The 14,052-nt window shown below is 43.9% G+C and overlaps 1 protein-coding gene across 2 annotated transcripts in view; it reads left to right on the top strand.

The window, feature by feature from the left end:
- Window positions 1–14,052, top strand: part of LOC122776277 (A disintegrin and metalloproteinase with thrombospondin motifs 20) — a 74,904-nt gene that overhangs the window by 21,724 nt on the left and 39,128 nt on the right. For both annotated transcript variants that reach the window (XM_044036726.1, XM_044036727.1), the window contains exons 9-13: window positions 1,670–1,816; window positions 4,634–4,775; window positions 5,213–5,317; window positions 12,871–13,016; window positions 13,323–13,504. In XM_044036726.1, coding sequence (XP_043892661.1) covers window positions 1,670–1,816; window positions 4,634–4,775; window positions 5,213–5,317; window positions 12,871–13,016; window positions 13,323–13,504 — 722 coding nt within the window. The remainder of the gene's footprint in view (window positions 1–1,669; window positions 1,817–4,633; window positions 4,776–5,212; window positions 5,318–12,870; window positions 13,017–13,322; window positions 13,505–14,052) is intronic.

Raw genomic sequence — 14,052 nt, forward strand, 5'->3', positions numbered from 1 at the left:
GAGCATTGCAGATTGCAGAAAGAACGATTGCGACTTAAGTTAAACCTTTCACAAATGGCTGTGGTGGTGTGTGATTATTAATAGTAGCCATCATTTTGGATGTCCAGATGAGGCACGGCACAAATTAGACTTTATTAAGTTTGTCATCAAATGATGCCAAGGCATTAAATGACCTATCACAAAAAAAATCAAACTGATCATAAAGCTGCCAACCCTTTTGAACTGGAATATAAAAGACTATACCACAAAACTTCATTCACATTATTCTGATTACCTAAAGGAGTAAAGCTGTGTGATATACTGATGATATTGGAATCAATCTCTAAATTCTGCCTGCAAGAGTTCATTGTGTCATTCTTCCAGTTGTATGACTTTTACTCAGTTATTTATGAGCATTTTAACACAGAAATCTGTTTGTCTTGCTCAAAATGAGCTTAATGACAGCACGGCACTGAGGGTGTGATGCTTTAAGAGCAAAGCAGTTAAGAGGTTTTACTAAGTATTGACATTCAGGATGCTAATAATTTAGTGCCGGAGGTGGAACACTCCCACTGTCATGGACTCCACTATTAATCTGTCTCTTAAAGTTGCCAAAGAGATGGCTGCAAACTGGCCAATTGATGACCCAATTACACTAAGAGGCTCTCTCATCTCATATATCCTCGTTAATGGTCATAAAACCTTTTGAAAAACTAAATCAATACTGTGTTAAGAGTATTTTTTTTACGTCGCTACAATGTGGAAGTCTACATCGTTGCAGCAAAGTATTGAGCTGATTACTTTTGTTTTGAACCTCCCTGTCACTCCCTGCATCACCTTGATGCACCCTCAACTGTGAGGGGGAACGTTTGCTAAGACCATTTGAGCCAGATTAGCTTTTGCCAGCATTAGAACCACAGCTTGGTCTGTGGGTCCAGACCTCATTACTGTGCCAGAGGCTTAATTATTCCTGGGGTGTTTTCCTTCAGACCCTCAGCCCCTGCAGGGTGGGCCTCATGCCAGCCATGCTAAGTCTTGTTCATGTCGTGGTATGGATTGACCCTCAGTCACAGTCCAGAGCCCAGCACTGGCCCACATCCTGTTGTAAACATCTCAGACATCATGCAGCTGCATGGGTTTCTCTGTGTATAAATACACATGCTCATGTATGTGCAAGGTACTATGAGTATCTATGAATTAGGGCTGATAAGACAGAACACAGCACAAAACAGACATAAACAGAAATGGGAACTCTATAGACATACCTACGTGTATAGAAAGTATATAAAGTGGTTAGGACATAAAATAAAATACATGTGTGTATATTGATGTGCTGTGGTGTTAGTGTCCCTGCTTTGCCCTCTGCATAAAGCCCTTTGAGAATGTGAAATGGTGACCTTTAACATCTAAGTGGTGACCGGGAGGTGAGCTGGATTCTCAGTGGCTTGTTGGCCTTGAGGGTGAGAAGTTAGGTACGATTTGTTGAAGAATGGCGACCTTTTTGCACTTTTTGAGGTATGGAAGTGTGAATAGAAAGGCACGATCTATGTGTGACAGTCAGCAGAGAAAGTGTCGGGTGATGAGTGAGAATCTCCTGACATTTATTCTTCTGAGCCATAAAGCAGCTGAGTGTTCCTTGTGTCCCTCTTATCCTCTTTGACCCCTTTTTTCTTCTCCCTCTCTGTACCAGGTTCAACATGCCCCACGATGACAACCCAAAATGTCGTGAGGCAGGAATGAAGCACCAGTACCATGTCATGGCTCCCACACTCAACTATGACACCAATCCCTGGACATGGTCCAAGTGCAGTCGCAAGTACATCACAGAGTTTTTAGAGTGGGTACCGCAGGCTGTCCTTTTCTACTCTAAATTGATCTATAATCAAAAACAAATGACTGGTTTCAGGGAGGGAAAGCGATGCCACTTTGTCTTCTTTTCCAATTTCATATTATTGCTTTTTGGTTTTTAAGTGTGCCATTAACTTACTTAACTTGTTTTGACATGGCCAGCTAAACAAACGTATTCTCCATCTCTCCCAGTGCTCATTGGAAAGGTCGGCTCAATGTAAACTATGTGGAGTTGTTATTGCCTGGTGTTGAAAGAGTATTTCCTGTTTGAATCCGGGGGTCTTCCTCGGCTGACCTGAGCGATAGATCTTAGACAGCCCCTCAGCTGTCTCTCCGCTCAACTCAAGATGCTGGGCAAACAGTAATCTAGTCACCACACTGCTTTTCACACCAGAACTTGTAACACGGGGCAATAACTGCTTCACCTTCTGCTACCCTGCACTATGGTTACTGATCCTGCTAAAGGGTGTCCCTTCAAATGGGAAATGTCACTTATAATTAGATCGTCCCTGGACATGACCCTTTAATCTTTCCACTATTAATTGCGGAGGCCTTCACAAAGGACGGCTTTGTTGTCCAGATGCATCTCCAGGCCTCAGTGTTAGGCGATGCCTCACATGGAGTTTTAAGGATGACCTCAGCACTGAGTGCTCGGAACATTCAGCTAAATTTAAAGGGAAAACTTCATGAATCCCTTTATTATTAGGATTGATTGATGTGCCTCTGTGTGTGGCTGATTGCTGCATAAAACCCAGAGACGAGAGCATGATGTAAATGTAAAATGCATTTTATCATTGATCAAATCCATTGGACATTTGAAAAGCACAATGCAGGTAAAGGGTAAGTGAAGTAGCACTTGGCTCAAGTGTGGGAGCCACAGTGGTGGGAAAGGCCCTTGAGACCACAGTCCAAGTGCTTTTGAAGTCCATCTCCAGTCAACAATGTGGAGCATTGATTCAATCTAGCACTTCTACAGGGCCACTCCTGCTCACTGGGCTGACCAGGTCAAGTATGTCAGTGTTTTGACTGCCCATTTTCCCTGAAGAGCGAATTCAATCTGCATCATTCTCCTACCAGTTCCAGTCTCTCAAAAAAAAATAATGAAAGGCTAAGGATTTCCCTCCTCCCTCTCCCTCTTCTCTCACTATCGCTGTAATAATGTGCACTACACTCCCGCACCTGAAGGCTGATGAAAAGCGTCCCGCTTTTGTGTCGTGTTATTATGCGTCAACCGCTGCATAAAGCAACCATTCATTCCTTCTCTGGCCGTTTGATTTAAGCCTCGAAATCCAAATCTAAAAGTAAAATGATCATTTTTGCAGGGGGTTGTAACCACGTAATCATTAGTAGCGGTCAAGCCCTGTTATTTTCCATTACAAGCGCTCGAACCGGAATCACAACCTTTGTCTATTTTTGCTGAATGAAGTCAAGATGGATCCTTATGTAAATCCAAATTCAACTAAAGTTTAATCATTACATTGTGCTATATTCTCTCCATGTATAGCGAAGACATGGAATCATTACTGCAGTTTAAGTTGGTGCTTCTTGATCAAAAGCTGTGCAGAGATGCTCTGTGTGATTAGACCCTCACTCAAAAAACATAGCCCAGAGTACTGCACATGGGAACTATTATTGTTTAGCCTTTTATAACAAGCAAACAACAGCTAACTGCAAAACATCTTGTAAAAATAAAATCACTTTAAAGTTTCCCAAGGGCTACCAGGTGTTTAATCTCATGTGGTGCCAGAAAGAAATTGCTTTGGAGGTCATCCTTTTTTTTTTAAGTAGACAACGTGAAGGCATACTGTAGAGATCACATCTCCCTCTACCGTCTGTCGCGCTCTTAATAATCCTTCCATTAAGTTCCAGCACACTGATTGGACAGATGACCAACCGCTGAAAGATGCTGTAATGTGGAACTGTCAGGCTTCTCTGTGGTTTTCATTCACAGTATATTCCACGGCTGATTTATCTTTCCTGTGCAGCCGTTCCCCCTGCAACGCGGCCGCGCTGCATCATGGCATCAAGCAATGAAAGGGGAAAGAAACAAAGTGACGGTAACTCAGGATAATCCTGTGTAATTATTGGTCTGACACATCAGCTGTGGCTGTAAGAACAGGTGCTGTAGCAGCTCAGTCCAGGATGAAATTTGTCAGCAAGGTGCAGACATGTCGTGTAATGACACATCTACGCAGGCCTCATCTGCCAGTTTCCTTTTTCAAAAGTAAAGAGCAGATCCTTTGAGGCTCCGCTTGCTCTGGTAGGATGTTTGTCTAGTGCCTTTTCTCAAGAGTAAAGGATCATGACTTTATATGCACAGTGTTGCTGCTTACATTGAGTCCAGCTGTGTTTTTGTTGTCTCTGTTACTGTGTCGTGAGACAGGGTGTGGCTGATATACAGCACAATCTGTCATTATAGAACAAGATCGGCTCTGGTACCCATGCGTAACTTAATCGAGGTGCTTTTATGATCGCAGAGGTAAAAAAATGATTGGGAAACTTGAACAAAATGAAAATGTTTTTTGCTGTTTTATTCAGTCTGTGTCATACACGGCATGAAACAGCGCAGCATTTACTGACAGGTCATGGAGAAGGATGTGGTATCAGTCTCTGTGTTAGGTAACTTTACAGACCACCCACGGGGCGAACGCACATCTGAGGATGATCACAGACAATAACACAGAGATGATTACTTTGTTCCTATGAAAGAGATGACACGTGGTGATACTTTTTCGGAGTCACCGGCTTATTCTGGAAACTTTCAAACCAGCACTGAACTGTGTGTGCACTGTGTGTTTGTAAACAGCACTGGCTATGGGGAGTGCCTCCTTGACGAGCCTGTAGGCAGGACGTACGAGCTGCCCACCCTCCTACCTGGTCAGATCTACAACGCCAACAGACAGTGTGAACTGATGTTTGGACCCGGTTCCCAAATCTGCCCCTACATGGTAAGTTTGCTTGCTGTCAAAGCGAGCAACCCCACACTATAACAAGCCAAAGTGGTGGTGGATCTGTGATAGGTGTCTCCTGCTCAGATATACAGAAAAAGCTTAGGCTCCATGTCATAATATAGTAACCATTGACTTCATTTGTGTAAATTCCCATTCACATTGTATAACATACATTTCAACTCAAGGGCAGATTGACTCACCCCGGTGTTGATTGCACAGCCACTAATTACGATCTGATGATGTGCTTTCACGTCTGGGAACCACTAAAGCACAAAATAAGTGAAGATTCACAGCCGAAATATTATTAACCGTATCATATTAAAAAAAAACGTTGAAACCAGCGGTTATATTCTGCTGTAAGCTCATAAATGTCAGTGATTTTTAATTGAGTTCACTTGTAATGAATTGCTTGTGTCTCCTTTATTCTCGAATAGAAACAGTGTAAGAGGTTGTGGTGTACTAGTGCGGAGGGGGACCACAAAGGATGCCGGACGCAGCACATGCCACTGGCTGATGGGACCGACTGTGGACATGGAATGGTAAGCTGGTGTACATGTGCCTCTGTGTTGTTCACTGAACAGATGGAAGTACTGTAGAATGACACGAAGCTCCATTTGATACTTGAGGCCTGTTAGTTTGGGGGTTTAGGTGCATGTACGTCTCTGACGGAAATAAATTGGTTGGAATTGCCTATTGTAAAGATTTATCAATCATATACAATAGATCCCTCTGGGAGAAATGAGAACACTGTGATTGACCTGTTATTTATGAAGTCATAATATTGTTATTGAGTCATGTTTTGATCTGTATCTGTTATTGTAGTCGAGGTGCTTTGAGTGATCGTCAAGTCTGGATAAGCGCCATATAAATACAGGACATTAAGATTCTAGCTACTATGGAAACTGAATGTATTCCCTGCTGTTCCCTAATCAGCACTGTTTTGAAAGCTTCAACCGGCCTGCTTTCAGTCAAGGCACATTTTACCCTTCCCATTTAGTTCACTTCCTCCACTGAGAAAAAGGAATAATTTATCATGCATTAGTCTCCTGTCTGCAACCTGGTCACAGAAACCCATGTAAATGTGGTCAGGTGATGGCCTTCGTTTGAAACATGAAGCTTTATCCTATGTGTTGTTACGGGGCCCCAACCCCCATTAGCCTTCATGTTCTCCTCACGCTGGGATAATATGCTAATTAGGGCTGAGATGACCGACAAGTCTCTGAGGAAACATGGAACGAGAGAGAAAAGGAAAAGAAAAGAAAAGAAAAGAGGGATGGGGCAAAAAAAGGGAGAGAAGTTCTAGAGAGGGAAAGGTGAAGATGTAGCCTCTTTGAAAGAGGATGCCGCCCGCCGTTCACAGCTGAGTCACCTTGTTGTGAACCCATGACCCTAAAACCTCTTTAAAAGGCGGGTGTGTGGGTCAGTGGTCAGGCTATAACAGAGCCTAGGCTAAGGCCAGCCAGTATTCTCACAAAAGACCTCACATCAGTGATTCTGAAGAGCAGGAGGTGGGAGGAGAGGAGGGAAGAGGAGAGTGAGGAGGAGGTACCGGGGGGGGGAGATGAGGATGTGGTGGGCTGGTGTTTAACATTCGGAACATGCACAAGAGAGAGAGAGAGGGAGAGAGAGGGAAAAAGAGAAGGAGTGTTTACGTCTCCTTAACCCCCTGCCCTCCTTTGCAGGAGTCCTCTGCAGTGTGGGCTCATTTAACCTTTCTGTCTCTAATATCCTTTCATCTGGCTCTATCTCCCTCATCAACAGGTGATAGCTAACATCTTAATCCAACTACAACAACCAGGCTAAATAATGGTCCTGGGATTGTTGCTCCCACACTGCTCTCAGCGTGCATGTGGGAAAAACATGTTGCTAGTTTAATCACAGCAAGTGGTTTGCTTTAACAAGCTACAAACCTTTAACCCAAATGGAGCTGACTCAGCTACATCGCCTTGGATGGCTGGTCTGCGTTGGAACCCTGTAAACACTTACTGTATGGCAATGTGCATGTTCAGAGGGGTCTAGACATTTAGATTAAAACCAGCGAAACAATTCTGATTTGATATTTTTGAGTACAGTGTAACGCGGCCTCTTGGTGTGCAAACCACAATCAAAAGTCAAACTGCAACCATAATAATTTGCAAAGTTACTCTGAAGGAAACAAAATTAGTCTTATTATTATTACAAGTATTTCTCCACCAGATATTTTGGCAATTTGTGTAATAATAACTGCCAATTTATTTAATCTAGAAATTCTTACATCAACCAACATTATGATGGTGATATATGAAGAGACATAAGGATATAATGTCATAGTTTTTTTTCATACTTCAGCCCAACCAACCATCGGGGTCGCAATCCGTAGCTACGTGAATGGCTGGAAACCATATCTGATCTTTAATGGTGGCTGTTTTCTGTCTGAACAAATGCACAAACAGTTTTCTTTCATTTCTTTGTGTGTGTGAGGAGAGGCACCACCTATGTTTGTAGTGATGAGGCCCGAGTCTCATCTTCATGCAGGAGGCCGTTTGAAGTCGTGTGAGTTGAAAGAGAGGGGGACCCTGCACTAGCACTCACCTGCACAGACAAGAGCGCTTTAATGTGGTACCTCTCTGTGGTGTGTGTGTGCGCGTGTGCAAGTAATGTTTGTGTTCGTCATCATGCCAGCCTCAAAAATCTGGTAATCCTAGATTGTCCTTTTTGATTCTCTCGAGTGTCTATATATATATATATATATATATACATATATATATATATGTATATATACATGACCTTGGAGACACATCTTGGTGATTTTCAGTGCCATGTTTGTGACGGATGATTTGTCACCGTGAAGCTAAAGAAGCACCTTGAGTGTTCACACCATCTTCTCTTGAAACCTCTCTCATTCTTTCCACAAAGACATCACAAGGTTCAGGGTCATGGGTCGAGCCCTCCACCCTAAGGTCCGACACACACACACTCACACATACACACAGTGTATGTCCTCTGTGGTTAACGTCTGGCTGCAGATATCTTACACAACTTTCCTGGCCCATCATTAACCCAAAGCCTGTCATGTTGCTGTAAGCAATTACACGGAACACGTGGTTTTGTGTAAGAACTACATTTTCTGTCACCTCTTGCACCTGCATTGTTTGTTTTGTTATGTTATGAAACAAAGTTGTGGATTAATTGAGGTCAGCGCTCAAAACGCTGGAGAGCGGCACGTCTCGTAAATGAAGAGGTTTTTTTTTTTGTTTGTATACAGCTTAGTTGAAAATAGGGTAATGGGTACGGCAGTGTTCATGGTTCATTTTCTCCCCCCTGTGTTTCCTTCCCTTCCCTCCACTTCTGTCTCTCTCTTCTTCCCCCCACTGTCCCTCTCTCTCCCTCTCTGTTACTCAACGGGCCCTCTTACAGGCCGCCGGAGTGAGTAATGCGGTCACATGACCCCTTGGCGGCGTATGTCATCTAGCTCAGTGGGCCATGCACTAATGAGGGCATCCCATCACTTGCTATCTATAAATACTGCCACCACCTTCCCTCCCCTTTATCCTCTCTTTTCCATCCCGCTCACTCTTCAAAAGGATCCTGCCTGTGTGTCTCTGTGTGTGTTTCTCTTTGTGTTTTTTTTTTTTGACTACGTGTACAAGTACACGCATGTGGATGCTCCTGTGTGTTGAATTTTGCAGGTCAGCCTAACCTTTACATTTAAGTGCACACATGCGCACGCAGATGTGTGCCTGTGTGTATCTGCGTGCACTGTGCATGTGTGTGTCAGCTAGTTTGATCAATAAGTGCCTCAAGCTATAGCTGGGGCCTACTTGGCCCCGTATCCACATTCCCACTCTTTAGATCCCGTCACTGATTCTCTCCACACATCATCGCTCAGTGGGTGGCGTGTGGGGTGGGTGGGGTGGAGAAGTTGTGACTGAGGTTTGAAAGACTGTGATGTGTTGTTGTCAAAGTTTATATTCTTCTCAGTTTTGTTCCTCTTTGGTGCTGTCGTGACTGAACACTCCCCTGAAACCCATTTGTCTTTCCTTACGATGTACTGTACTTTGAAAACAATGGCTGCTTGCTTAGCTTTTTTTTATAGAACACGTGTAAAACTCAGAAGTCTGCGTCAGATACTCTTAATTAGGACTTAATTGAGTGGTTAGTGAGAAGTTGTTTTCAATCTCTAGAACATTCCTTAGAAAGGAATAAGGACCCGCTCCAGTTTCAGCCAATTAGAGTGAGATAGTGAGGTCTTGAAAAGTGAAGCCAGGGCAGAATCGAGTCTGCTGGCTGAGGCGGTGAGTGTTGGCTGGAGCTCGCTGGCAGCCTGACAGACTTGTCGTATGATGTTGTGTATTTGTGTGTATGTGTGTGTGCATATCTCTGTACTGGAGCTCGGGATTGTGAGACTGGTATCAGTGTCGCTTTCGGCTAGTCTGTGGATATTTGCAGGATGTCGCCACTTTGTTTTACCGTCGTCGGAAGACAAACTATATCTGTGGACATGAGCTAACAAGAGGATTGTCGTTTTAGCATTCTTATGGTTTTGTTGATGGAGTTGCTGTGTCCATTAGCCACTGAGTGCATCTCTCATTGTTGGCTGTGTAGAAGGAGAAAGGATGCATTTATGCCTGCTGCCCACTCAATGCTCATGTTGCCCTATATTTTCTCAGGGCCACAATTTGCTCGCATGCACCACATTAACTGTACATTTTGACCACATGTCATTCATTCATTTGTTCTTTCATTCATTCATCTACTGCTTTATACTCCACATGAGGGTCGCAGGGGGGGCGCTGGTGCCAATCCCTGCTGACATACAGTATGGTTAAAGGCAGGTAAACCCATGACAGGTCACCAGTCCATTACAGGGCCTCATCGAGACTCACACTTACAGTCGATTGTGGGTGTTCAGTTTGCCTAATCCCCAAATCTGCATGTTTTTGGACGTGTTGATGGTCGAATAAAATAAAACAAAAAACAAAAGTATTTTATTGACAATTAATGAAAGGAACTGACTATTTGTTTTTCAGTCGTTGTACACACAGTGAAAAAAGTGTGAAAGACGAACAGTAAAAGTGGAACAGCTGACAGCACCAAACCACTCATTCACTTTAATGATAACCCTTACGATTCCTGGAAACGTGAGGAAAGGGGGGATCACAGAGAGAAACAAAGTGTGGAGATGTTGTAAATGAGAGGTTTGTTGGGGTCATCTGGCCGTCTTTCTCACCATATCCAAGCCCTCTAATCATTTCCTTTCGTTCTGTTGTGACACACATTTCAGCTCAAGGGAAAAAAAAACGAAATTGGGAACTAATGGGAGAAGACAAGCTTTAAAATGAATCAATGTAGAACTTTATTATAACCACTGCTGTTAAACTTATTTCCAGTCAGAAAAGCAATACTGAATAAATACTTTTATGACCTGTGATTTTGCCGATCTGTACGTTGTAGTGAAGACACAGCCTGCTGCAAATCAACAGAGACATGGACACAAACCCCCAGCAGGCAAAGGCCAAACTAAGTGAACTCCAAACCCAGAACCATGAGAAAGACACCACGACATGAAAGACGATGCCTTTTGGAACTGGCTGTGTTAAAATGAAAGAGTGGAGGTCTTTTTAAATCAGTCCTCTACCTTCTCATTCCTGCAGTGATGTATGACTTGGGTTCAGAAATGAGGTGCTCCCTGCAAGAGTTTCCCAGCAATTACAGGGTGCTAACTCCCAGACCAGCCAGCTGAAGAGCTCAGAGCAGATGCTGCTGTCCTCAGCTAACCGCTGTCAGGGAAAGCTTGCTGGTGGCTGAAATATCTATAGTGATAGCTTTTGTGCATGTTTGTGTGCCCATTTGTGTTTATAAAGGATGTAAACAATGAATCATTGCGACATGATTGTGGAGATACACCCATCTTGGCATGTGTTGGTGAGTCTGCGTGTGTCTTTATGAAATTCCTAATTTGAAGCACATGCTGGTCACAGCTGGACAGGTTTCTCTCACAACAAGTTAAAATGTTGTCCCTCTCAAGTGAGGGCACATTTTGACAATCTTTCTAGGAAAGCGTCTGCTGAAGACCTTGATGCGTGTTTGAGCTTTGCCTCGACAGCATTTTCAAAGAGTGTGTGTTGTGCACTTGGGAAGAAAGGCTAATTGGGAATGAGTGTGGCCCCCAGATGCCTCCAGACTCAGAGCAATCACACACACACACACACGTACACACACAGTCACGAGCGTGCTCACACTGGCGCACTCACACGCGCACATGCATCATCTCACACAGATGTTTTTTTTCCCCTTCCACTCCCCTCTTTCCGTCTTTCTTCTTTTCACCCACATCACCTTTTCAAGCCAAACAAAACGGTTGTAAACACAGGGTGCCAGCGGGGGGAGTGGAATGCCTCTGAGGCTTACACGGACTTTGGTCTTCTGTGACAGACAGTCCACCCTGTGTTTGACAGCTCCATGGGACCCGCCTCCTTGTAGCACTGTGGTGGTCTCTGTGCGGCTCTTGCAGTTTACAATGGAGAAGAGAGAGGATGCCCAGGTCCGCGCTCTCCATTCTTAAGCTGCAGTGGGGGATGGGGACGTGAGAGCTGTAAGGAGAGGGGATAGTTTGGTAAAAAAAAAAAAAGAAAAAAAAAGAAAGTCTGTATTCACTCTTAAAATATGTCTCTTAGATCATTTTCCATGAATGTTGATTGTTTAGCTCGTTTTTCCGAGATAAAGCTGCTCAACCACAAAGTAATGACACCTGTTTTTTTTTCTATAGTATATGGAATCCATTTCCACTGTGGTGGATGTTTTATCACCTTCTTTTTACTGCCATTTATTTGACGTCTTTTCTATCAGCGCCTCAACTTTTTTGCATTTACAGTGGAGTCAGACAGGAAGAAAAGGCCATTGCCAAACCCAGAATCGGGGTTATATTTGCGTCTTGCTTAGATTTCACCCTGCAGCTGGTAACACCTGTCTGTCACTGCGCACAGACTTTACACTACATCATTAGACTTGCAAACTAGGCCAGGGAAGTAGACACAGCGGCACACGTTTCTGTGTATGTTTGCGTGTTTGCGTTTGACTTTGCACTTTTGCAGATGTTCACTGAAAGTACAGGCTGCAAGTTGTGATTTTTTTTGTTTTTTGAAAGTGGTCCAGGAGATCACTTGTAGTGGAATGGGTGCGTGGCCAGTTAAAATTATAGATGTTTTAACTGAAATAACGTCCTTATCAACCTGACAAATAGAACAAACTGAGGGTATCAATCAAGAGCGGACTCCTTTTCAGCTTTAATGATGTGCACCTCAGTGGTCTGGAGAAGGGAGTTCCTGATGCCAGTAATGAACTCTGTTCCTCTTGTTATCACAACTCTAGAGTTTCCTTATCATGGTGCCACTGCTCCCCGCGCCTGTGTGCCCGGACGGCAGGTTACGTACCCAGACAGACGCCGTCTTGTCCTGCATTCTTTCGGAGAACAGGACCCTCCGATATCTCAGTCTCTTGGAAGCGGATTTGGTTACACACAAAGGGAAATGGGCCTGCCGTGCTTTACTAATGAAAACAGTGTTACCATTTCTTGGTTAGTGGGTACACACTGTTTGATACCTGGCACCTTATATTCTGTCGCACTGCTGCGTCATTTAGTCTGGATTCTCTCTTTTATCTTTGGCATAGGATATAGGTGTGGTATACATCATCATTACATTCTTTCGGGATTACTCTTAAGATTGAGACAGGTGTCATGAACAGCGCAGCAACTCAACGGACTATTAGTTTTCTTTAACCCAGTATCTTTCTCTATTTCTGTCTGGGGCAGTGTCTCCTGCACATGCTTCAGTTTCTCTTTTGACAGCTGGAGTAGTTGGACACATTCCCTGAGGGTAAACGATCGCTGAATCCGGATTTCTTTTAAAATATAGCTTAAGCTTTAAACAGAGGATTAAGGAGGCAGAGACAAAAGCCTCTCCCAGCTGTGTGCATGCACTAAAGCTGCACTAGAAATCCACACAGTCCACGTTTGTCTCCAGGGCTGCAGGTGTTGCAGTCATTGGTTTTAACATAATTTCTCTCTCTCCCTCCCTCCCTCCCTCCCTCTCTCTCCCTTATCCACATGCAGTATTGCAGACATGGAATGTGTGTGAATAAAGAGCTGGACCTGCAGCCAGTCCATGGAGAATGGGGACCCTGGGGGCCCTACAGTGCTTGCTCCAGGTCCTGTGGTGGAGGAACCCGTAGCACGAGCAGAGACTGCAACAAGCCTGAGTAAGCAGGAATCAGACTGTGAAGACAACCAAAGCCATCATGGTCTGTTTATATATGTGCAAATTGTAATATGTGCACAAGTGAGAGCAGTAGTAAAAATCTGAGGCCAGGCATGATCACGATTTATAAACAATCTAGTCAGTAGCAAGCCTGTGCGTCAGATTTACTGAGTCTCTTAAACTACGGCTAAAGAAAGCATGTTCCCGCGAATTCCAAAGTAAACAGTGTTGCTTTAAAAATCATAAAAGCGCCAATAAAACGAGAGCAAACACGGTCTTTAAATTCAAATACTTTTACTTACTCTAGGCCCCGAAACGGTGGCAAGTTCTGCGTGGGCCGCAGGATGAAGTTCCGCTCTTGCAACACTGAGCCATGCCCACGAGGACGGAAAGACTTCCGCGAGGAGCAGTGCTCTCATTTTGACGGCAAGCACTTCAACATCAACGGTCTACCTCCCGCCGTCCGCTGGGTCCCCAAATACAGCGGCAGTGAGTACATCAATAACATCATAAAACATGTCCTTTAAGGGGTGACTTCAGCTTGGATACTTTCACTGTGTCTTTTGTGCATTTAGCCTAAATGCTCCACTTCCCACCCAGTTATTCAGTTTACGTATGATTACCAGTTGTTGGGCTTGTGTAAACTTCTCATGCACTGTGTGTAGGAGGTATGGTAAGGCCTAAAACACATGCAGCATTGTGATGTGTGTGTGTGTATCCATTTCCAATGTAATGCATTGAAATTTTAGCGCATGGGGTGAAAATGCTTGTTGACGGATGTGTGGGATAAGAATACAGATCATCATCACTTACACCCATGATAAGCGGTGGCCCAGGGTAAACCTTCACTTGATACTAAACAACATTAAAAAAAAAAAAAGAGTGCACCCCTTCCATATAAACCTCCTGGCAGATTTCCCTCTTGCAGCCATATCTCATTCCTTGCTGGGATTTCTTGCACAGCCACGTAAGATAACCATGTGGCAAAGACCACCATGTCTAAAGTGCTGCAAGTGATTCATTCATTTAATTGCTTC

Source organism: Solea senegalensis, linkage group LG10 (genome assembly GCF_019176455.1).
Source record: "Solea senegalensis isolate Sse05_10M linkage group LG10, IFAPA_SoseM_1, whole genome shotgun sequence".
Classification (NCBI taxonomy): Eukaryota; Metazoa; Chordata; class Actinopteri; order Pleuronectiformes; family Soleidae; genus Solea; species Solea senegalensis.